This window comes from Bombus impatiens, unplaced genomic scaffold, assembly GCF_000188095.3.
Source record: "Bombus impatiens unplaced genomic scaffold, BIMP_2.2 scf_0151, whole genome shotgun sequence".
In the NCBI taxonomy this organism is placed as follows: domain Eukaryota; kingdom Metazoa; phylum Arthropoda; class Insecta; order Hymenoptera; family Apidae; genus Bombus; species Bombus impatiens.
The window spans coordinates 262,687-286,213 of NT_176570.1; the positions used below are offsets into that span (position 1 = coordinate 262,687).

At 33.8% G+C, this 23,527-nt stretch overlaps 2 protein-coding genes across 9 annotated transcripts in view; both read right to left on the minus strand.

Annotated features, from left to right (window-relative positions):
• Nucleotides 1-116: 116 nt before the first annotated feature.
• Nucleotides 117-6,548, minus strand: LOC100749950 (protein brown-like). 2 transcript variants are annotated; one of them, XM_012382340.3, is made up of 11 exons: nucleotides 6,218-6,548; nucleotides 6,031-6,079; nucleotides 5,493-5,673; nucleotides 5,013-5,205; nucleotides 4,475-4,664; nucleotides 3,670-3,885; nucleotides 3,465-3,567; nucleotides 2,781-3,008; nucleotides 1,854-2,095; nucleotides 972-1,072; nucleotides 117-370 (listed from the first exon to the last, which is right to left on the minus strand). In XM_012382340.3, the coding sequence occupies exons 1-11, from the start codon at nucleotides 6,531-6,533 to the stop codon at nucleotides 189-191; spliced, it is 2,001 nt and encodes a 666-aa protein (XP_012237763.2). In that variant the 5' UTR covers nucleotides 6,534-6,548; the 3' UTR covers nucleotides 117-188. The 2 variants fall into 2 exon arrangements, with proteins under 2 accessions (XP_012237763.2, XP_003487399.3); XM_003487351.4 differs by having other exon boundaries at nucleotides 189-370; nucleotides 2,787-3,008; nucleotides 6,218-6,444.
• Nucleotides 6,549-9,383: 2,835 nt separating this feature from the next.
• LOC100750072 (ras-related protein Rab-32) overlaps nucleotides 9,384-23,527 on the minus strand; it is a 55,505-nt gene continuing 41,361 nt past the window's right edge. For 2 of the 7 annotated variants that reach the window (XM_033319403.1, XM_024365746.2), the window contains exons 3-7: nucleotides 23,115-23,523; nucleotides 20,362-20,933; nucleotides 14,853-15,081; nucleotides 12,896-13,221; nucleotides 9,384-11,627 (exon numbers count right to left, since the gene is read on the minus strand). In XM_033319403.1, coding sequence (XP_033175294.1) covers nucleotides 11,514-11,627; nucleotides 12,896-13,221; nucleotides 14,853-15,081; nucleotides 20,362-20,933; nucleotides 23,115-23,523 — 1,650 coding nt within the window. In that variant the 3' untranslated portion in view covers nucleotides 9,384-11,513. Of the gene's footprint in view, nucleotides 11,628-12,895; nucleotides 13,222-14,852; nucleotides 15,082-16,433; nucleotides 16,557-20,361; nucleotides 20,934-23,114 lie in introns of those variants that run through there. The other 5 variants (XM_024365745.2, XM_033319402.1, XM_012382331.3 and 2 more) reach the window with 3 other exon arrangements.

The following is a 23,527-nucleotide window of genomic DNA, read 5'->3' on the forward strand; positions in this document are numbered from 1 at the left end:
GATCGACGTAATCACCTTTGATCTCATGAAATTAACAATTCACAGATTCTCGATATTAACGCTAATATCAATAGATATTTAGGGAATACAAAGATAATATTATGTTATACGAGTAACTTTAAGTAAGTTGATATGTATTATATGCTCGTTATAAATTATGTTATGTAAACGAATGGTGGAATTGTTATTCACAAAAATGTTCTAATTTTCCTTCTCCTTTGTAGACCAATGTATCCAAGAATATTCATTGCGATTGTTAAGGATAGAAGACCACTGAAATCCCAGATGAGATTTGTCTTCTCGAATCCATATTCAGATAGCACTTGTTCTCCGTTTCGTAGACAAGGAAAGTCACTGGATGCTAGACATTCTAAAAGACAAATTAATAATTAATTATATTTAAATCGTTGTAAGGTAAATTACATATATTAAATTTTTTCCGAGTCGAAATTTCAATCGATTTATCCGAAAGTAATTAGTTGTCGAAATAAATTACTAGATTTCCAATCTGTCGAAGGAAAACGCAGTCGCATAATGATTTTGACTTTACAACATTCATCGGAGAAACTTTATTAACTCGTTTAAAGTTCGTTCAATTAATATCTTACGTTTATTCTTTAATTCAGAGTTTATTTAATTAATATGTTGGAATTATTTGTACGAATTCTAAAATCCATTAATTTTACGATTAAATACTTTTATTTTAGTGAAGCTAAAATTTATATCCAACCAAAATGTAAAAAAAAAGGACAGAAAAAGGTAGAACTGATATTGGAGTTAGATTAAGGTTTTTACTGAACCACGTGAAAAACTGAATTAAATTTTCATCAGATCGATATCTCTGACTTCGGATACGTTCTTTCAAGAAAATTTTCAAAACTGATCTTCTACGTTTGCGATTGATTGTTCGACGGGTACTCGAGATATCGCTAGAAGTTGGTGCAATCTATTTAAGAAATCATTGTGCTCACCAATGTCCTCTATTCGTGACCAGTAAATTATGGAAAGAGCTTCGTTCAGGTAAAAGAATATCGAGAAATATTTAAAACACGTCAGATACTTGGGCAGCGACCTGAAACCGTCAAACACCCATTACTTTTATAGCCTGTTGACCCGTGAAGAAAATACAGCTCATTTCCGATCTGCTTCTAAAATATTTATGGTCTAGTTAAATTCGAACATTGCACTCGAGTAGATTTTACATTTTTGAATAACGTTTCTCCAATATACTTTAAATAAGAAAGTTAAATAAAAGATATAAATCTTATGTACAAAATTTGAGTGCCATTCTCTCTTTTTTCTATTTAATTTTGAGCCATTATATTCTCAAAATTTAAAAATGTGTATTTTCGTTTAAGAAATTGTTTCTTTATTTTCTTTCGTTTCTGTGCCAACTTATTCTCAATATATTGTGTCTTTTATTTTTTTTTAATTCTTAAAGGCAATATTGACAATGTCTGAGTGATATTTCTCTCGTCTGATTTAATTTTAAGCGCACCAGCCATTTATTTCAAGCAATTTCTTTGTTTTCTATGTCTTCTCATCTTTTTTCATATTTTCTATTGTGCTTTTTATTCCGTTTAATTTTCATTGTCATCCCGATAAAATTTGAGCGGCATTTTCTTCGTTTCAGTCAAAGTTTGAGCATTACAAGCGTCAATTTCAATTTTTCTTTCTTCCCTTTTTTTTTTTTTAATCTTGAGCTTTAAATACTATATACCCCCGATTAACTGAAGTTATAGCTATCTAATTAAATAATTTCCAAAAAATAAATACCAAATATTGTTTCAGTGTCGTTTACGAGGCTTTTAACGGCAAAGCTATAATTTGTATTTATTTAAAACATATAATACCTGAGATTATAGAACATCCCAGCAGTTAATAAGAAGAGCACGTCTATAGGTACCATGATTGACGTAATAACATCGACATTCTCGATCCAAATGGAAAACACTAGACCGTACGCTATACTACAAATCGCAGCCACTGATGTTGTCAAGCAGTAAAATAAAAAATTGGACAAATTGATTTGAGTGATCAGGATGAAGTATATAACTGTTGTGAAGAGTATGGCCTTCAGGACTGCTATTGGTATCTGAAAAATATTTTTTCTTTGTTAGTGACTCAGATTTAAAATGTTTTTAATTGATAACAATAGAACAGAAAGAATTTCCATTTTTAGAGGACAAAGTTAAGTGCTGGTAGTTTTAGCTAAATTGAATTTTAAAATGCTAAAACTGATTGAAATGATTCTGTGACATTCCATATTTATCTATCTCATAACATATATCTCATAACAACTTCATAATTCTATAAGATTTACATTTGTACGAATATAATTGGAAAAGTGGAACTGAGATAGAATCTTCTTTGAAATATCAAATATTTTAAAGAGTATTATTCTTAGCATATTACGTGCATTTTTGCATCTTGAAATTTCTCACAAATGTACGTAAATACGCCATCTAATTATGACTATTATAAGACACTGTGATGTCAGTTTTCATGTGACAATGTTCCACGTTTACCATCATAAAGAGTTGACTATATTTCTTCGAATCACAGAAACGTACCAGGACGGAGGAAAATAATTTTTGTAACATAATTAATTATGCAGCTAAAGCAGGATACTGGTTTAAAGCTTGATATACGCGAGTAAATAAAAATTCTCAAAATCTTGATGTTTGCGATCAGAAACATTTTGAGGTGCGTTAAAAGTTAGTTGCTTTAACGTTACACGAACTTAGGCCTGGTTAGAAAAGTTGAAAGCAAAATCATACTGTTACCAGACCGCAGAATGTGGCGACGTAATAGGGGCCGCTGCCATAAACGCCGTCCTCGCGAAGATAAATCAAAAGCTGGCTAGGAAATTCGTAAATCACGGAGTAGGCGACCGTGAACGAAATTTCAGAGCTCATCATGTACAACGCGCCTCTCGCGTTCTGCACACCCACCTGCGTGTGCGAATTAATCCCCGTGTAAAAAGTGGCCACCGCCGCCATAGAGAGCTGCGATTAATTTCAATTACAATAATTTTCCTTTTTTTCGTAAAACTCGATAGAATTTGATGAGCAGTCGTCATTATCAATTGTCAGTTATTCAGAATAACGAACAAAAGTAAACACATAAATTTCTTATCTAGAGACATTCCACAAAATGGAAAATTTTACGCTTCTTCTCTCAAAGGTCGTTTTCATCCCCTAAAATTGTACTACAACACTGACAAAGGATAAATTCGTGTCATAAACGAATATTTTCTTTGTACAGACAGTTTCACAATATCTCGCAAACTTTCCAAATTTTCTCAATTTCTAAATTTCTTTCGTTAGTGTACGCGCTTCACAAAAATTCTTATCAACGAGTGATTTCTACCCCAAATTTCCCATTAGTTTCCTTTCGTTCGACACTTGATTAGTGTTTACCAATGTTGGTTACTAATGTTCAAATCGATTGAAATAACTCACGAAATAAGAAAGCCACGAAATCCATCCTTGAAAGATCTTCCTGCGACTTTCAACCCATATCCTCCACGTCAACCAAGAAAACTGTATCGCGCATCCAGGTTTTCTAAAAATTATTTCTATTGCAACAGAAGGATCTCTTCGTACATTTCAATAAACCACCTTTCTCCTTTTTTTCTGTTTTCCGTTCGAAAATATTTTTTATTACCTCTGCGGTTGGATCTCCAGGTCTTTGCTCTTGGTGATTTTGGGAATCCTCGAGAGAGGAGATCGCGAGAATGCCCGACATATCTTATCGATAAGTTCTTCGGCTCCAGCGTCCTCGCGATTCGGATTTGTCGTGGTCGTTTCGGTTTTTCGCCGAGATAAGAGCTTTACGTAGTACTCAGACTCGTCGAAACCAACTGGGCATTCGTAACCTAAACTGTGTTTGTTCCACATTTAGAATTGTGTTATCTCAGATGAATTTTAATCGATTTTTCATATAATATTTCAGAGAAATTTTTATTCAATTTTATATAACATTATTCGAGCTTTATTTGATTTTATTGAAATTGCAAGCTAACAATGTTTCTGGAAATTTCAATTAGAAATGGTATTTTCAGTTGAATTATTTATTTCAAGTATTCGTAGCTTAGACTGTGTTTGTTCGACATTTAGAATTTTATTAACCCTTCAACCAAATTTTACTCGAAATTTCATGTAATATATGAAACATTTTTTTTTGTTTGATATTATGCAGTTTCATTTAAACGTTATTTGATTTTATTGGAGGCAGAATTTAATAATGTTTCAAGTGATTTCAGTCAGAAGTCTTCGTTTAATTAATTAGTTATTTGAAGCAACTTTGACTTTGATAGTATTTATTTAATTATTCCTGTGATTATAGGAAAAAGATTTATCTTTTGTCTTCAAAGATTGTTGGTATTAATTTTTTGACGGTATAATTTCTGTTTCTTTTTGAAATAGAAAATATCATGGATAATAAAAGTTATCAGACGTTAATTAGCTACCTGAGGAAGAACTGTGTAGCGTTCTCCAAAGTCCCAAAGTAACCCGTTTTTCCATCAGACAGCAATAATACATGAGAAAAAAGATTGTATACGTCCATTCCTGGTTGATGAATAGTACAAAAGACTATAGATTCGTGACTTATAGTCGTCAATGCCTCTACCACTTGCTTCGCAGAGAATATGTCCAAACCTAGGATTTAATTATGGAAATTTTCATTAAAGTTTTTACAATAAAACATTGAAAATTAATACGAGAAGAAATCCAAAAGTAAAAAAAAAGAAAGAAATAAAACGCAGAAAAGTAGAAAAATAGGTGAAAGCAGTTTTAAATCCACGTTAAATAAAACAGTATAAAATTCTACGTTCCAAATATGCTAATAAAATAAAAAGAAGAAAAATAAAGAAATGTAGCAATGATAATTAAAAATTTCCAATTATATTTCAATAATATTCAATCGCTCGAAAATATCATAATCATCCATAACGCTACTCTATTTCACGAACCCTTAAATCGATATCTCCTGTAACTTTCTCTTACCAGTAGTCGGCTCGTCGAGGAAAAGTATCTTTGGCCTGGTAATCAATTCACCAGCCAAGGAAAGTCGTTTTCTCTGTCCACCAGACAAATTGGATATCAACACGTCTCTACAATCGATCAGGCCCATCTTCGTCGATAATTTCATTGACAAAAATTTCCTTTGTACACTGTTGACGTTCATCTTCAACGCGTACTGAACAAACCAACTGATTTATCGTGAATTATCTTCAATATAAATAACGATGAGCGCACTTAAGTAAGATGATGAAAATTAATATTTATTCATTTATTATTAAATGCTGAATATTATTTGTAATGTAATAAATTTAATATATAATAAATGATAATATAGAATATGTAATAATTAAATTCGCAATATAATTATTTATAATATTAATTATATAATACAAACTAATATTTATTTATTTCTCATAATTTTAGTTGAGTATCGTTAATTATCAAAGTAAAGCAACTAATCACCGAGAACAGTAAATATTCCTCCACGGTGAGAGACGTTGGCAGAGCATTGAATTGTGGCAGGTAACTGGATATCTTCGACATGATCATTTGTGAAACGATTTGCCCATTTATTGACACCGATCCAGCCGCCGGTTCAATTTTCCCAGCTAGAGCCGCTAAAAGCGTTGTTTTTCCAGCGCCACTGGAAAAGAATGATCGTTATGGTCATTTTTAGGTTTGGCATTCTACGACGTTAGTGGTTCGTGTCGATCATTTAATTCGTAATTGTACAGTTTCTTCTGTCATGAAGATAAACCAATTTAATATTTTAAAAGCGTTCTAACACTTACTAGAATATACAATAAAAAATGTAAGTTCTTTCTTATAAATTTTCTCTTATCGATTAATCTCGTATCGATTAAAAAGTAAAAAAGAATTAAATAATTAATTATAATCAACAGTTCTAAGCTTAAGAATTCGCGATTCCTCCTTCTTCAAATTTCATTACATCGAGTACTTTGTTCTTCCTATATTTATTTCTATAGTATCTTTTCTGTACCTTGGTCCCATTATGGCAATCAGATTCCCCGTCACAGCATAACCAGACACTATAATCCACACAGATTTCTGTTACTTCACATTTGATAAAAAATGTTCCTTAATTAATCCGTAAATCAATTAAAGAAATAGAAATTTTTGTGAACAGGAAAGTAATAAACAAATGGAACATTTTCTTTCGATGTCACCTCCTTTCAAGATGGACAAATTTTCTTCGTAACGTCTTCTTCGAAACTTTTTCCATAAAATCTTCAAGAAATCTCTTTCCCGAGGGACGTTCACTGTCAAATTATCCCAAACAATTGTATCTGCAACATCTTTCAATTCTTCTAACATTGTCAGGTTGGATAGGTCGCGGGAAATCTGTATACTACGAAGACACGTAACAACTGCAATCAATTTCATGAACTGGTTCGCCTCTTCGTGACGCTTATCATCGTTATCTAACCAGTTCCATGACGAAAATATCTCTTCAATAAATTCAGAATAATGATATCTTTGCATGCGTAGAAGTTAGAAGGCAAACTAATTAAGAGATTAAATTTCAGACTGCAATACATGCGATGCGTCTCTTTATTTTACGCTTCCTTTTCTGTTGCTCTATCGCTACTGTCAGGATTTTTCATTGGTAATAAACATTTCACTGGATGACAGTGACAACGAGTTTGGTGGAGATTCCAGTAAATAGAAAACAAAGAAACGAAAATTAGTCACAGTTAACGATTGTCTGTTTCTTATGAATTTATGTATAATAATATCACGATATAATGTGATAATTCTAATAATTTTCAATGGTATTTAAATAACGCAATTTAAATACTATTTAAAGAAGTAGATTCTTCCAAATCTAATTTCACAGTGTTCTATAAACGACAAACTAGAATAGAGAATACTAAATAAACAATAAAACGCTAAAGAGTAAAATAGAAAATGGAACATGTACAGAACACTAACTAAATAATGGGATAATAAAATACTAAAATATAAAATAAAAAATAGCACGAGTTTGAGGTAGGAAAGAGGCATTAAAAAATTATTAAACAAATCCACTATCCGTTCGGAAAATGGAAGAAAATTTTCGGACAAGAAACAATGGCAATAAATTATTTCATTTCAAGTTACCGCGTTCTTTACGTAATGATCTGATCTTTTCTACGCTATTTTAAGAATATACTGCATAATTTTTTAGAAACAAAGTCCACGAAATTAAAAAGCACTTCGGACAATGAACAAGAAAAAGAACTCCGGCTCGCTAGTGCCATTTACTCAACAACGTTTGCACGGTACGATGACTATGAAATCGCGAATGAATGACCAAGGAGCAGAAGAGTTTCATCATGAAGAATTGTTCTCTGATGGAAATCAACCTTGAACAAAATTTCTTACGATGAATTTTTCGAGAAACGATACAAGAATTCTTTTTGCTATTTGTCATCTATCAGATTTGATGGTACATGGATTTGTAGCTTCACTGACGATGGAATTGATGCACCTGTTCGTAGTAAGAAGAAGATAACAATATGCGTAATTTATATCGATTTTATATTCTGATGATAGAAATTAATTTATACACGAATGACATAAATTTTTCAGTCGGATTTTTATGGAGAAGAAACTTAAGAAGATGCTGATTTCACGAAGATTATATAAATTCGAGGACTGCGACGTGATTGGATACTGGTTGATTGTAGTAGTGGACAGTTTAATAGCATCGCAGAAAGTGAGAGTTACATTCTACGTAACGTTATGATAGTAGGATCGTCTAAGGACACCTGTGTCCTGCACTACGTAATATTCATTGTCTAATGCATAGTTGAGCAACTCGAGTAGGACAAGAGTGGAATTGTTAAGCTATTTGCACTGCATCCAGTTATCCTTTCTTGTCAGTATATGAATGAACGAAGTACGAGCGAAAGTTTCATTTAAAATATCAAACGATAGTCTGAAGAAATGGAGGAAAGATTATTTGTCTACGAATTGAATTTAATTAACTGGAGATACATTGAAACAGGGATATATGGATTTATATTTCTCTGTTAAAATATTTTTTTCTCCTTTTTCCTTTTTTCTCTCCGTGTGAATTAGTAAACCAAGAATGGAATTGCTCTAAAAATACGTGGCAGAAATGAAGGAAAAATAAAATGCTTTGCAACAGGCCATTATATTGAATCTCAATCACTTTACTATAAATTATATGTATATATAACATGCTTCTTATACATATAAATACAATCTGTATATAATATATAATACGTACGAACAACGTATTTTCGTCTTAATAAAAAAGGAGAAACGATAAAAGAGACAGGAAAACACGTGGCACCACGTCATTTTTCCATAGAAAAACGCAGAAACTCACGATATTTCCTCTGTTAAATACATATATCGTGGACATTAATAATTACTCGTATAAAAAACTCTACTTAGGTCGACGTTATTATATAGAAAATGAAACGTTTTCCAAGCAGTCAGGCTTTCAACGTGGAACACAGTTTTAGTTTTCATCGACGGACCAAAATTCGTTGAAGAACGATCAATAATGATCATACTACCCATTCATTAGTATCTGGACATTTAGACTTAGTACGTCAATTTTTGCTTGATAATAGACACACGAGTAATGAAATGTAGATCAATGGAAAAGATTTAATGAAATATTTATGAATTTAATGGAATTGTAAATCAATGTAGATTAGGTAAATCGAAATGATTCATTTAAAAACTTGCTAATGATACGCATACTAGTAAATACCGATGAAAATTATTACTAAGTTTACTAATGAGTACAGTTCTTTGTAAATATTGTAAATGTTGAAATAATAGCAAGCTTCTGTCAATTGACCTTTTACATAACTAATCGCTTACGTTTAAAAACAAAAACAAATAGAAACTTTGGTGCTTTTAATGTTTATATTATATCTATATTGTATCTTTGAATCTCCATAACATCTTATTTTCATATTCTATTAATTTAAGACTTTGTTTATCTGACTTAAGAGACTTTTGACTTTGAAGATGAGTATCTAGAAATAAATTTGTCGTAGAATATTCTGCTTTTGGCAACTAACTTCATTGTAACTTTTTATAATATCATAACAGCGATTACAATAAAGAATTAAACCAACGTACGCTTTTTCTTCATCTTACGATTAAGTCGCAATCTATCAAGAGTACATAAATAAATGCCCAGATACTTTTGAACGGTAATATACGTAAACTAGACTTATCATAGTAAGTGATCGATAGTCGGCTAACATAGTTTAGCTACCTTTTCAGTTCGATTAGAATAAGTCGCGGCCAGTGTCCATAAAGGTCAGTGTCGTCGTCACTCGTTAATTAAAAAAAGCAGGAAACTAGAAGTAAATTTGTTTTCTTAATTCTTAATGTTACATCTAACGATCGACAGGTTGTTAATTCGTTGTTTAACTCGTGAACGCTGTTAATCGTCGACGTGAATTGTCACTATATTTTTTTTTCTTAATAAAAAAACAAACAAACAAACAAACAAAAATAAAATAAAAATAAAGAGAAAACAGGTAGAACTTAAGATTTAGAATTGATATAAAAATCGCTGGAACGTCAGAGTGGTTTATTTCGTTAGGCTTACGTTAGCATAGTCTTCTAAGACCAAGAGGTGGAAACAGAAAACGAAGTACGAATGTAAAAATTATAGAAGAATAGTTACTGAATAAAAATGAACAAAAATCCAAGATACCTAACAAATCCAAATTACTTTACAGTCGAATTGTACATTTCAAGTTAATCCACCTCTCAGACATTTATCCATTATGTCGAAATTATTTATTATAGCTGTCCTTATTCGTGTTTCTAAAACTTTCGCGTTCAATACTGTACAGCAATAACGAAATATAGAATTAAGGTAGTGAAAACGATCTTTTGGAATGGTAAGAGTCGCAAAGTCCGAGCAGGAGCGTATTCACAGGCTGTTTCAGCGACGGATACATCGATTATTCGTCGTAGTAGTCTCGCGTTAACGAAAACGTCCTGTAAGCGGTGCTGGCTTTCGATCAACCTTCATCCGTTCACAATCTTCTTATCATTCTTTTGTTTCTTTCTGATGAAAGTCATAATTACGAAGATTTAGAAGAATGGTGAGCTCAGAATGCCGAGACTAATCACATTCGTATAAAAGTTGAAACATTCCAAATTTTCTTTTTACAAAAGTAAGGAGCGATATAAGTGGACTATAAAATGATTGGAATCGAACAATGGGTACTTGGAAAACATACAGAACACGTTGTAAGTAAAGACACGAAGGACGATAACGTTAAAATTGTTTAAGAGCAAATTCATTGAATTCTGAAATTTGGTTCTTTAGTAGTTGGGTATTTAGTGTAAAACTCAAGGGAAGATGTTAAGTCTATCTTAAATGTTTAATTTGCTATTTGCTATTTACTATTCGTCTTATAAATGACACTCTCGATTATCTACTCTTAACTTGTCTTCGATCTCAAAGGAATTAAAATGAGAAGTATAGGAAGAAACGTAACGCAAGGAAACAGAATACATTCATATACAGTAGAAAAAGAATCGTTCAAATCCCTTGAGAACTACAAAAGAAAATCTATAAAATCATTGTGTATTCTCAGCATTTTGATGAAGAATTAGTCAGCCTGACTACGTCTAAGAATTCCAATATTTTAAAAACTCTACTTTCTCCACGCTTATTCAGCATTCCAAGTTTCACCTTCTTCGACAAACCCAGCCGAACCTCCGACAAACGTGAATCACAAACAGTTGTGATCAAAAGAAAGTTTAAAATTGCAACCTGCACACGCTTAGACTGGAGATTTTTATACAAATTAATATTGTTGAGGATATAATCAAAAGAGTGGAATCTCGATGGAAAAGTGTTATGCGAAGCACTATAGCGTGGATCATATTATGTGCATTCCGTGCAATTTTGCACCTTCCTATAAATGTATAAAAACCCTCAGTCCATAATATACGAGTATTGGTAACTTCGTACTGGATGCTTTTCACCATTTTGGTAACAATCACATTCTTCGAATATATATATCGCCTCGATTCATCGTACTCGTAAAATAGAATTCCGCTTTCTAAAACTCGAATAAAGTCATAATAAAACGGTATCGTTTAAACTTTCTTTCGTCCGTCATTGTATATATATATATATATATGTATGCATATTTACAAAGATCAAATGGAAGAATTATGCTCGATTTTCATAAATTCTCAATCAGTAACCACGTACGACGATGTACGAGGAAGCATCGAAATCTTACAAAAGATGACTTTGATCGATGGAATGATCGTTATTATGGTTCGTTTCTCAGGGAGGAAATTGGTTACACGATCGAGACGAGATCCAACGACGACGGCGATGGTCGACGTGGACCAAGCAGAACTGCACTCTCGTGTCATGGCACCGATGGCTAAACGGTGATGGCAGGACCACGATAACGGACCCGACGATCCTGCTATCGGTTGGTTACCGATTCGTCAGCAGGAACAGGATTTCTTTGAACTCGTTGGCGTTTGATTCAATGCGAACCGCTCGCCATCTGTCTGATCCTGGGAGCCATTACCTTTCATCATCTGGTCGTTCTGAAGTATCTGCAAGAAGAAAGCAAACAGGTTTGTTGACGAAGTTGAACAGCAGATTTTCCCTGCGAATTTTATCGTTTCCCTCGTTTCGTACCACTTTTATACGAGCCATTCGCAGAGGCCATCTTTTTGACATTCTTTTCTGCATCTTTTCAAATTATTGTCTCTCGTGCATCGCACCCACTATTATTATTTCAGCCATCTACGAATCAGAGTGATCGATAATTATGTTCTTTGACATTTGTTTAACGTATTTTCGCCTCGTTGCCTCCCCTTTTCGTACCATTTTTATATTCGCAGACCAAAGAAATTTATGAATGCATTTTTCGAAATGTTTCACTTGTGTCGATTGACGCTTATGTTTTATATATAAATTTCGACAATTTTCTTTAATTTTTGTTTTGCGAAGTTGAACGATGTGGAAGAAGGATGTCAAATAGACGCTGTCACGGCTTTGAATTAATTTCAGTTAACGAACAACAATTAAATATGCACCGTAAGACGATCACCCGGACGCGAAAATGCGTCATTGATAAATCCATCGAGCTTGTACGTATGTTAATGAGGAGGGCAATATGATATTCCATAAATAACTCGGGCGACGTATCTTCGTCAATTGAATAATCGATGAAGGAAAACAACGGCAGAAAATATCCAATAGCGTATTTTCTTTCTCATGTTTAAGAGCTATACTCGTTTACTTAATTTCACTATTACATTTTATTCATCGTGTTATAGTAAAATGATACTCTTCGAACGACGAATTTTTGTATTTTCATTTTGCAATGAAAAGTTTCCTTGAGCTTTCGACTGATTTCAATAAACAATCATTAATAAATTTGATTTGAATTTTATTAATGAAAAATCGTCTATCTTCGTAACAATATCGCGTGAAATTAGTGGTGAAGCGTATGAAAAGAATATTGTATAAATAATCGACGATAAAAGTCTAATAAAAAATTACTAATTTTTGTTCGATATTAACACAGAATGAAAGATAGTGTCAGTTTCTTTGCTTTTCGATTCTTCAAAATTTGTTCATTTCAAAAAGTAATTATAATTGCATAAAACAATTATTTCTTTAACCCTAATAACAACTAAATAATCAGTTAACCAATGATTTTTCTAATGATCTAACGAATCTTCAAAATCCTGGCTTAGTCTAGATAATAAAACAATTTCTTTAAAATAATCATTCGCTACAAAAAATGGCAAAAACTTAGCCTTGTAATCTCATTAACAAATAGATACAGAATCTGTTAATCATTTTTACTCACTTTATTGACAAGAAATCGTGCAGCCTCTTCGATATTAATATTCTCCTTGGCCGAAGTCTCGAACCATCCGGCGAAATTCTTCTCTTTACAGTATTCGTCCATTTTCGCCGGTGAATTCACTAGACCCTCCTTCTGCTGGTCACATTTGTTCGCAAGAAGGACGCAAGGTATCTGTGAACCGTCAGGAAGTTGCACTTTCGAGTCCAAATCTTGTTTCCATTTTACCACTGCGTCTAAGGTCGCGCTTCTCGTCACGTCGAATACTATAAACGCGCCCACTGCTTCTTTGTAATACACTCTCGTCATGTTGCCAAACCTCTCTTGACCTGGACAGTAGTAAACACAAGGTGGACGTAATTATTGGTTGGTGTACAACGCTAATTCAACAATTGGTTGTACAACACTGATTCAACAATCAGTTATACAACATTAATTCAACCATTAGGTGTACTATACCAATTCGAGGATTAGTTATACGATACTGATTCAACAATTACTTATACGATACTGGTTCGATAATTAGTTACACACCACTACTACAACGATTAGGTATACAATACTAATTCGAGGATTAGTTATACGACACTGGTTCAACAATTAGTTATATGACATTAAGTCAATCATTAGGTATACAATACTAATTCGAGGATTAGTTATGCGACACTGATTCAACAATCAGTTATACAACACTAATACAACTATCTCTTGACTTGGATAGTAGTAAACAATTAATTGATTGTTCTAATTATTAGTTGGTGTACAACGCTACTTCAACAATTGGTTGTACAACACTGATTCAACAATTAGTTATACAACATTGATTCAACCATTAGGTACACAATACTAATTCGAGGATTAGTTATACGATACTGATTCAACAATTAGTTATACAACACTAATACAACAATCTCTTGACCTGGACAGGAGTAAACAATTAATTGGTTGTTGTACAACGCTGGTTCAATTGGTTATACAACACTGATTCAACAATTAGTTATACAACACTAATACAACAATCTCTTGATTTGGACAGTAGCAAACAGGAAGGTTGGCTTGATTATCGTTGTTACACCGATTCAATAATTAGTTCTACAACGCTAATAGCAATAATGACCAATTACTATTGACCTGGTCAGTAGTAAACAGAAAGATAGACTCGCTTAGTGTCGTTGTATAATGTTGAAGTTTACTCAAGTGTTTATATTGGAATGAATTTATTCAATGTGTTGCAACATGATGTCGTTCATACGACAAACGTTTTCTGCGCTTGTTTCTATTAGGAAAAAGAGACTTCGACGAAACTTCTGCATAGGCGGTGTGCTCAGTGGCGTCAAGTTTATTTTTACTAATATCTCATTTTACGAATTATTCTTCTACGAGCAATCTCAGTTAAACGACTGCATACGTCATAGATATATATAAATAATTTGATTGTTGTATTATATTTTATAATTAGGTATATGTACACGTATTTTAATTCAATGGCATACAATTTCACAATGGCAGAATATTTTTAACGAAATATTCTGTTGCTTTTTAACATGACATGGGATTTTACGAAAGAAACTAGATTTCGATGATCTTCATCATGCAACATTTTGTTAATATATTATTAGAAGATTATCCGACGTAAAATTTCGCTAATCAATTGCTTTTTCTAATATCACAAGATATATCCGATAAACGACTGGAATTCTAATTTATTCTTTCTCCATAACAATAATCATGCAAAATAAATTCGTTTACCATTATCCAGTCATCGACTTTGAAGTTTTAAAGAAATAATTCATACGGCACGAGGAGTACAGAGATAAAGAAAACAAAAGGAAGAATAAAAAGACGTAAGAGGATCAAAGACGTAAGGATTAACAATTCACGAATGAAACGAACGAGAAAAAGGGAAGAAGCTTAAAAAAACTAAATAAAGAAAAAAGAAAGAAAGAAGTAGAAGACTAACCTGCGATATCCCATAATTGCAGCCTTATGATCGTGTGCGGGTCCCAGTTCAACACTTTCAGTGCGAAGTCAACGCCAATCGTCGCGCGATAATGTTGCGAGAAAAATTGATGAACGTATCTCTTGATAATGGACGTCTTTCCAGCGCCCAGCTCGCCAATTACCAGGATTTTATACAAGTGTTCTCGTTTATCGCCTAATCCGGCATTCGGCGCATTGTTCTGTGACGACTGTGCAAACAGAAAACAAAATTCCATTGCCATTAATCGCAAATTCTTCGACAATCTATCGTTTATAAACGATTTCTTGTTGTTTAATTTTTATTACTATGTTTCGACTATTATTAACACCAGACCTGTTAATCGTTATTAATATCATTCGTATCAATGTTTAACTTAAATTATAAAATGGTAACGTTGTTTGGAAGAGATAGAATCTTCTTCTATTATTATTCGAAACACGTTCCACTTTTGGAAAATTTATTACGAGGAGAAACTCCAAAATTTCTTTCTATTATTATTATATCGTCGTCGTAACGATTTTTTGACGTTTTAACGACATAAAGAATTTTTAGACCGACTATGTTATCTTATATCTTATTTATTATCAGTTATTCGAATAGCATCCTTGTTGTGTAAAATTCTATAAGTATTATAATTATTTCTTTTGGAAATTTATCCTGTTTGAAGTACGTTGAAGGCATCTAATTTCCTGCTCACTTAGTTGCCTGCTAACTGGCAACGTTGTTTAGCGATTTAAAAAAATTATCCAGGTCGAGTTATAAATAAAGCCTTATTATAGTACTTATCTCAAACACTCATTATTCTCTGTCTGATATTCTTAAACGAATAATACCATTTTTATTACTTTTCTCTTTCTCTTATCTTCGTTATGCAACTATTTTCTTCGCTATTTGACACAATTATACAATAATCATTATGCGTACTCGTGTAACAAAATTAGCATTCTAAAACGTACGAGAAGGAAAAAAGAAAGATTACAATTCACTGTAGTATTTTACTTCGATTCGAAATTAAGCTGATTCTTACGAATATCGCAGAATCTTTTAAACAATCGGTGAAATTTGAAATCGCATATATACGTGCTGCATGTAACTTTCAAGTTTGCATTTGAATTGTAATTTCAACTTTACTTGTACGTCGTCATAGAAAGTTAAATACGCGTTAATTTATCTTAATATCGAGTATAATTCGTGAAGATGTTACGTTTCACGATTTCATGCAACGATGTTGCGTCTCTACGTTTTCTCGCAACTTTACTTATCTTATCGAGCTACGAGCAAAGAAGAAAGCGACAAGTAGCAAGTAAAGCACGTAATGGAAGCATAATAAAACGATCCAACAACTCCCAATACAAATATTACCGAGTCTGATTTACGATGTTGTTTTCTCTTCTTAATTTACATTCGTCGTTGCTTTCACTGCACGATATTATTAACTAACTCTAGACACTAATAAACGAACACAATAATAATCAAACATCGAATCACATGATCAATAAAAAGAAAAAAAAGAAAAAAAAGAGGAAGAAAGAAATAGTAAAAGATAATTAAAGAACTAACCCTGAACCATCTCCAATTTTTCGAATTATCTTTCGATTCAGAGATATTCAGAAACGATACAGTCTTCTTGTTCTTCTTTTTCACGCCCATATTGCTTCTGATTAATGTTCTACTTAAAATGCTACTGCAAATGCGTTCAGCCTGACCGATGTTCACTCATTACCAGGTTCGTCTAAACTAACGAGAATCAAAGTTTCTTCGGCATTACGAACCGATCGATGAACTCTAAGCGGATGATTCACCGGTGATAATCATTTTAGAATGTAAATTCGTCAATAGAAAGTTACCGTGACGTATGACAATGTTTTATCAAACGCTAGTTAATTTAATTCTCACATTATTTATTTACTTTTTTACTCATTCAAAAATGTATGAGCAGATGAGCGTAGCTTTGTTCGAATTATCGTAGTTTGTTATATACAAAAGTAATTTTTTATTTTATTTTTATAACAGATTTGAATTACGTTATAAGCGAGGATCATTTTGCTCTAAACGTTTACAAAAATATCCAATTTAGTTGAAATCGTTAGGACTGTGCCAAAATTAACGATCGTAGTTTATCGATACACCATAATGATATTAATCGATATATTTCTGAAAATCACTAGTTGCTAAATTCTTCATAGCGATAGGATAGTATTGTAACAAATTATAATCTTTTCTGCAAGCAAATAATATCGTAATATGTTATAATCTCTTTCTGTCACGTTCTAATTGTAGATAATTACACATTTCATAAATAATACAACGTGTTTCCATATTTTATTACTTTTAAGTATTACTTTTAGGAGTTACCATTCAGTATGGTTACACTAGCATAATTTGCTATTATGATATCGCCACCAATTTAATTAATAATAATATCAATTTATAATATCATTAATATTAACAATATAATATAATATAAATATTAATGATATCATTAATTAATAATATAAATAATAATTTATTTGCAGCGGTTATTAATCTCTATTTCTGCTTATTAGAATTATAATAAATAAATATAATCAATCATAATCAACCATAATTTTCTTCTCTTACAAACAAGCAAAATTCTACGTCTTAATAAGTAAATTATTAATTGACCAAAGAATTCGAAATTGGAACATAAAGAAACTTCGCCTAATACTAATGTAGCATAAACAGAATCATCGTGTATTCTACAAAATAAAACGACTATTAGAAATATGATAGGTATGACGTATGGTTACACTCAGCAGGATAATCTGCCATGGAAAATACCGCACGAAGCCGTAACCATAAACTATAGTGTGCTGTAAAGGTAGAAGCCATAACGTTGCCAGTTGTACAATGCTCCATAATGCAACAACATCGCTATGGTACACTGCGTTTAATGGCATCTAAGTTTTGTTTAAAAACAACATGCATTATCACACTTAGAAATTTCCTCACATCTGGCGATTTCGTAAGTTTGAAAATTATGTCATCGTAACATCACGTTCATCTTCATCTTCAGTTACATCTTTAGATAATAACAAAATTTAATAACGAAACTTTTTGGAGAAATGTCGATGTTAAGATGGAAAGATTTACAGACTTAAGCGTTAGAATTAGAATCACAAATTCTGTATAATTCTCTGTGTATAGAACATGTGCTATAGAGCAAAATAAATATATATTAATTTTAGATAAATATTAATTTTCCAAGCTGAATTAAAAGCGCCAGGTTTTCGTTAGAAACATTTAAAATCTACTTGAAAAATTGCTCCGTGTTTTCGTTTAAATTACCCGGCATACGATGACAAATACCAATTGTGTATGCTAATCATAAATTATATTTGTACAGAATTGTAAATATTATCACAAGATTAAGTCAATATACGTGAAGTAACTAGGCAGTGGAATATTTAAGGGTCTAACTTGGCGCCTTTAAAGAAGATATCTTTATGTTTTGGAATTTTTGCCTGTTTACTAATCGTGAGTAACGTTGACGAGGAAGCCTTACTTCAAATTTTCCACAACTCACCGATACAATATAGTTTTCTTCGCGTAGAATTTGGAATTCTAAATTGAAATTTCAATTGGAATTCCACCACGGCGAAATGCTTGCACAAGATCCACAATCGTCGACACATTTTTCTATCTCTTGAAACTTTCATCCCATCCCATTTTTCTATCGTGTGCACTAACTGGAAGCGGATAACAGGTGAAGCGCGTTACATCGATCGGAACAGGTGGCAATCCAAAGGATTAATGTCTCTAAGGAATCAGCTGGTTGCCGCAGGACGTCCAAGACTCGTTACGAGCTCGTGTCTTTTGTCATAGAAGCAGCGTACGGCCTGGCGTTATCGCGCAGCGATTTCACGGATCGTCCTCCTTCGTCAAGTCCCTGACGATTGCAACTTGTCTAGAGACTCCACGTTATTCCGCGATGAAGTTGACCGTTCGACGAATAAAAGTTACACGAATACTTTGATCGAACAACTTGCAGTATTTTCCCTTATAAATAAACACTTTGTGTTTCGCTAGCAAACTTGGATTATTCGTTTGTACACCTGATAGCATCCTCGTGTAAGAAAATTTGATACGATGGAAATGAAACGATGTACAAAGCTGGAAATAGAAACGCTACATTGAAAACTTTCCGTATTTTCTTATTAAACATTCCATGAGAAACAGTGGATGAGAAATAATAAATCAGGTATTCGTTCGACTAATCGTCTTTTCAGCTCTCTATTACGCTATATAGAAGTTGAGATAGAAGACGCCACTGTTGAGATAAAGCACGGCAGGCCACGTAACTCGAGAGCATCGGTCGTTGCAGGGGTTGGTCGAGTGAAAAATACACGGGACAAAAGCGAAGAGAGCGGGTTCGACGCGCGGCAACCGCAAATCCTAACCGCAGAACGAGACTACCTTATGATTCCTGCGTCGTAGGATTACAGGTTTCTACGGGCAAACAGATGCAAAGAAACGTTCGCGGTGTTTTGAAATTGTGTCGGGTGTCGATATCGAGAAAGGGAAACCTGATTATGCAAATGACGACAGGAATCCAAAGAGAGAAAAATATTAGAGCCGAGTACACGAGTTTTAACGAGTATCGAGTTCGGTGTCTTTACTCCAAGTCGAAGAAAGATCTTGTATTTTTGCGGATGGTCGGTTCAGGTTGGGGCAGGTTAGGGGACTTGTTTACGGCCAAGTGGAGTAATTCGCTCCAATACTTTGTACGTTTTAAATATGCAAACGCTCTTTCATATTGTATATAATTGGACTAACGTGGCTAGTGAAATTTTACAACCGCAAATTTTGCAAACTACAAGTCAGAAAAGAGCGAGAATGTGTTGAATGTTCAAGGAGAAAAGCTTCCTAGAAGGAGCGAAACATAAAGATATTTACTATAAAAATGTTTTAAAAATAAGAAAAAGATCATCAACAATATTACTGCACCAGAGAAAGAAACCGAGTGAAATATTCCAAAGCAGAAGAGAAGAGAAAACTCAAAGAGAAACGCATCAAAGAAATCGTAGAGACAAAGATAGTAAGAAAAAAAGACACCCAATGCAATAAAACATTCAAACTTAAAAGAGAAAAACGCAGAAATGTTCCCTATAGTGTCACCAAAAAACCAGAGATAAACGAACGGATATAAAAATAAAAATAATAATAATAATAGGAATATACAGATAAATAAACAGAAAAAAAGAAACAGAAAAATTACGGTCGCTATACAAGTTCTCACCGCATATCAAAGCCATATCAAAATAAATAAATATTATAATAAGAAAACTAAACCAAAGGAAGAGCCACAAGAAAATAAAGCAACTACGGTGACCACGCAAGTAGTTTCTCGCCATACTATCCATATTAAAGTACATAAATAAATAAATAAATATTAGAATAATAGAAAATAAGAGAAGAGCTATTAAAAGACAGAAAAACTACGGTGGGTACACAAGTAGTTCCTCACCATGCTATCCTGACTGACGACCTTGCTCTTCTCCGCGTTGTCGGCCATCATCGACCCCACAGTAGCCAGGTAACTATCGTGCTGTCTATCGTAGCTCTCGGTATAATCCTCCTCGATACCAGCCAGATAGCCAACTCCAGTCTCCTCGTCGAACGTACCCTCGAACGTGGAGAACGTGTCGAACTTTTTCACACTGATATGTCTCGCCTTCTTCTTCGTTTGATTTTCCTCTCGTTTCTCCTCCTCCGTCACTGACGGCGATTTATCGTCGTCGTCGACGGTAACAGCGATCACTGTCTCGCCCGAATCCGTGTCACGAGTAGTTTCGAACAAACGACGCTGAAAAATCGCCCGTTTCTCCTCCAATAAGGACAATTTACGTCTAACCTCGCGAGGGGACGATTTTGGTATTCCAGACTCGGACTCGGATTTCGTGTTCAATTTGGATTTTCTAGGTGGTTCGGTCGACGTTGGTTTCGGCGGCTTTTGCTCCGCCCATTTTGAAAGCGCATAGGGAAGCGCCGAGCTGCACCGAGCTTCCAGACGAGGAGATTTCTCCGAGGATTGGGAATCTGCGCACGCGGATAATCGCACCAGGTTCATTCGTCGGATTCGTAGGGTTCGTTCAATGGCAATTTCAGGTGATGATGGTGGTGATTGTCATGATGGTGATGATGATGATGATGATGATGATGATGTGGCGGTCTTTGAGAGTCGAGACGACGACATCTTCGAACGTAGGTTACAGGATGTTAGTACGTAGCGGTTCAAGTTTCGTATTATGCGGTATGATGAGGATATAGTTGAATGTCAAAGAATAGTAGATGTTGAGGTTGAAATTCAATGGTTGAGTTAAAGCGTCAGGGTTGTAGAACAGCAAGCATGAACTAAACTTCAACTTTGATGGTTGAGTTAGAGCGTGTAAAAAGATAAGACTCAAGATGGATGTTGAATAGTGATGTGGTTGTGGATGTTGAAGTTGATATTCAACGGTCGAGTTAAAGTGTGAGTGTTGTTAGAAAATACGATTCAAGATGGATGTTGAACAGTGATGTGGTTGTGGATGTTGAAGTTGATATTCAACGGTCGAGTTAAAGTGTGAGTGTTGTTAGAAAATAAGACTCAAGATGGATGTTGAACAACGATGTGGTTGTGGATGTTGAGGTTGAAATCGGATGGTTAAATTAAATAAAATGTTAGTGTAATGTAAAACAGTAAAAATAAAAGTGGATGTTGAAGTTATCAGAATTAAGTATTTAATTATCCTGAAGCCTAGATCGAGTACTTGAGTCAGATAGAATAACTCGTTGTAACTTGAGTCGACTTATTCCACGTTAATTATATTTCCTAGTATTGGAAATTCAGTTGAGTTAATTAAAGAGTGGCTGCTCATTGAACTGAAACTAATTAGCTAATAAATCCTATTAAAGTTAAATCGTATTTGGATCAGAGCAGTTAAGTTAATTATTCTTAACACCTCGAATCATGCACTCGAGTGCTAATGGTATTACATGGCGATAATTAATTTAAAAGATTTGGAAAAATACAAAATAATTAACAAGTAGAAAAACCAAAACCGAAACTAAAACCGCTTGTCGCAGTCTGATGATTTACATTACAACACGTAAATTAATTCCAAGATATTAAGAGAATGCCCGTTTATCATATTATAATGAATTTTCTAGAACTTTCTAGAATTTTCTAGAATTTACGAGCGCAATAATGAAACGACGATTACTATAATGTGTATAATACTATCAGTGTCTGTCAGATTTATTAAAACCTGACATAAAGCAGAACCAATTGAATCATATTATTTTAATCCGTGCCATTCATCAGTGACTAACAGTGACATTAATCAAATCCCTCGATCAAAATAGAACCAACCACCATAAAGAACCATAATGCAAAGAAATCTCATAAACTTCTAAAAAGCATTATTTTACCAATTACAAGTTATAGACTCCACTTGATCATCAGTCATAGAGTAACCGTAAATCATTCCATATTATAATGTATTATACATATATGTATATAAATATAATTATATGATTCAATACATGTATGAATGATTGATAGACTATAATACAGAATTTTTATGTACCTACAATAATTGGCAATTACTATTTGATTGACGATTTCAATGTATAGAATGTAAATTTTATACTTAAAATTCAGTACATTCCGCATGCTACACGTACAATGTGCAGCACAAATTCCATATCAATTCTATGGATTTTATACGCGTACAATTCAAGTTCCATATAAATTTCATACACAAAATTCTATGTATTAGACATAGAACGTAGATATTCCATACATTCTATACAATAACTTTTACATAATATAAGATTCTATTTATACGTAGAATAGAAATTCCATGTAATCTTTGTAAGTAAGTAAAATTCTATTCACCCTGAGTACAAATCCCATATAACTCCATATATAAAATTCTCTATGCAGAGTAGAAATTCCACGTAAACTTTACACGTAGAATACAAATTCCACGTAAACTCTACGCAAAATTCTCCACATAATGTAAAATGTAAACCCTTCTCGCATCCCCCATCCAACATTCCGTACACGTAACTCGCAACTCAACAACCATCAATTTTTCCACGATCCTAACCCAAATCAGGAACCAACCCCAAGCCAGGAATCAATGGACTAAGAAAAAATGAGTGACAGTGAAAGAGAGTGCATGTATGTGTGAGTCTGAGAGAGAGAGAGAGAGAGAGAGAGGGATCGCTCACCGTACTGACTCTTGGTGGAAAAGCTCCTGATGGTTAACGACGGCGACTTGCGCTGCACTACGGTCACCGTGCTCACCGGTTTCTCCGTCGGTTTCTCCGGTTTCCTCGGCTCTCCCTTCTCCCTGTCCACGTCGTATAACGTGTCAGGCTGCTCGTCGGCCTCGTATCCGTCGCGATGGCCAAGCCTCTCGATCTCTTGCCCCTTCCTCGCGGTCTTCGACGGGCTGTCGGAGAGGCTAGACAATTCCTGCGACGATTGGCTCTGTGATCGACTGCTGTCACCACCCTCGGGCGTGTGCCTCGGCTCCTGCTCCGTCGACAGACGAAATTTGTTCAGGCTCAGTTTGCGCACCAACGAGTTCGACTTTTTCTTCTTCTTCTTCAAGACCGTCGATGGACAAACGACGACCTTG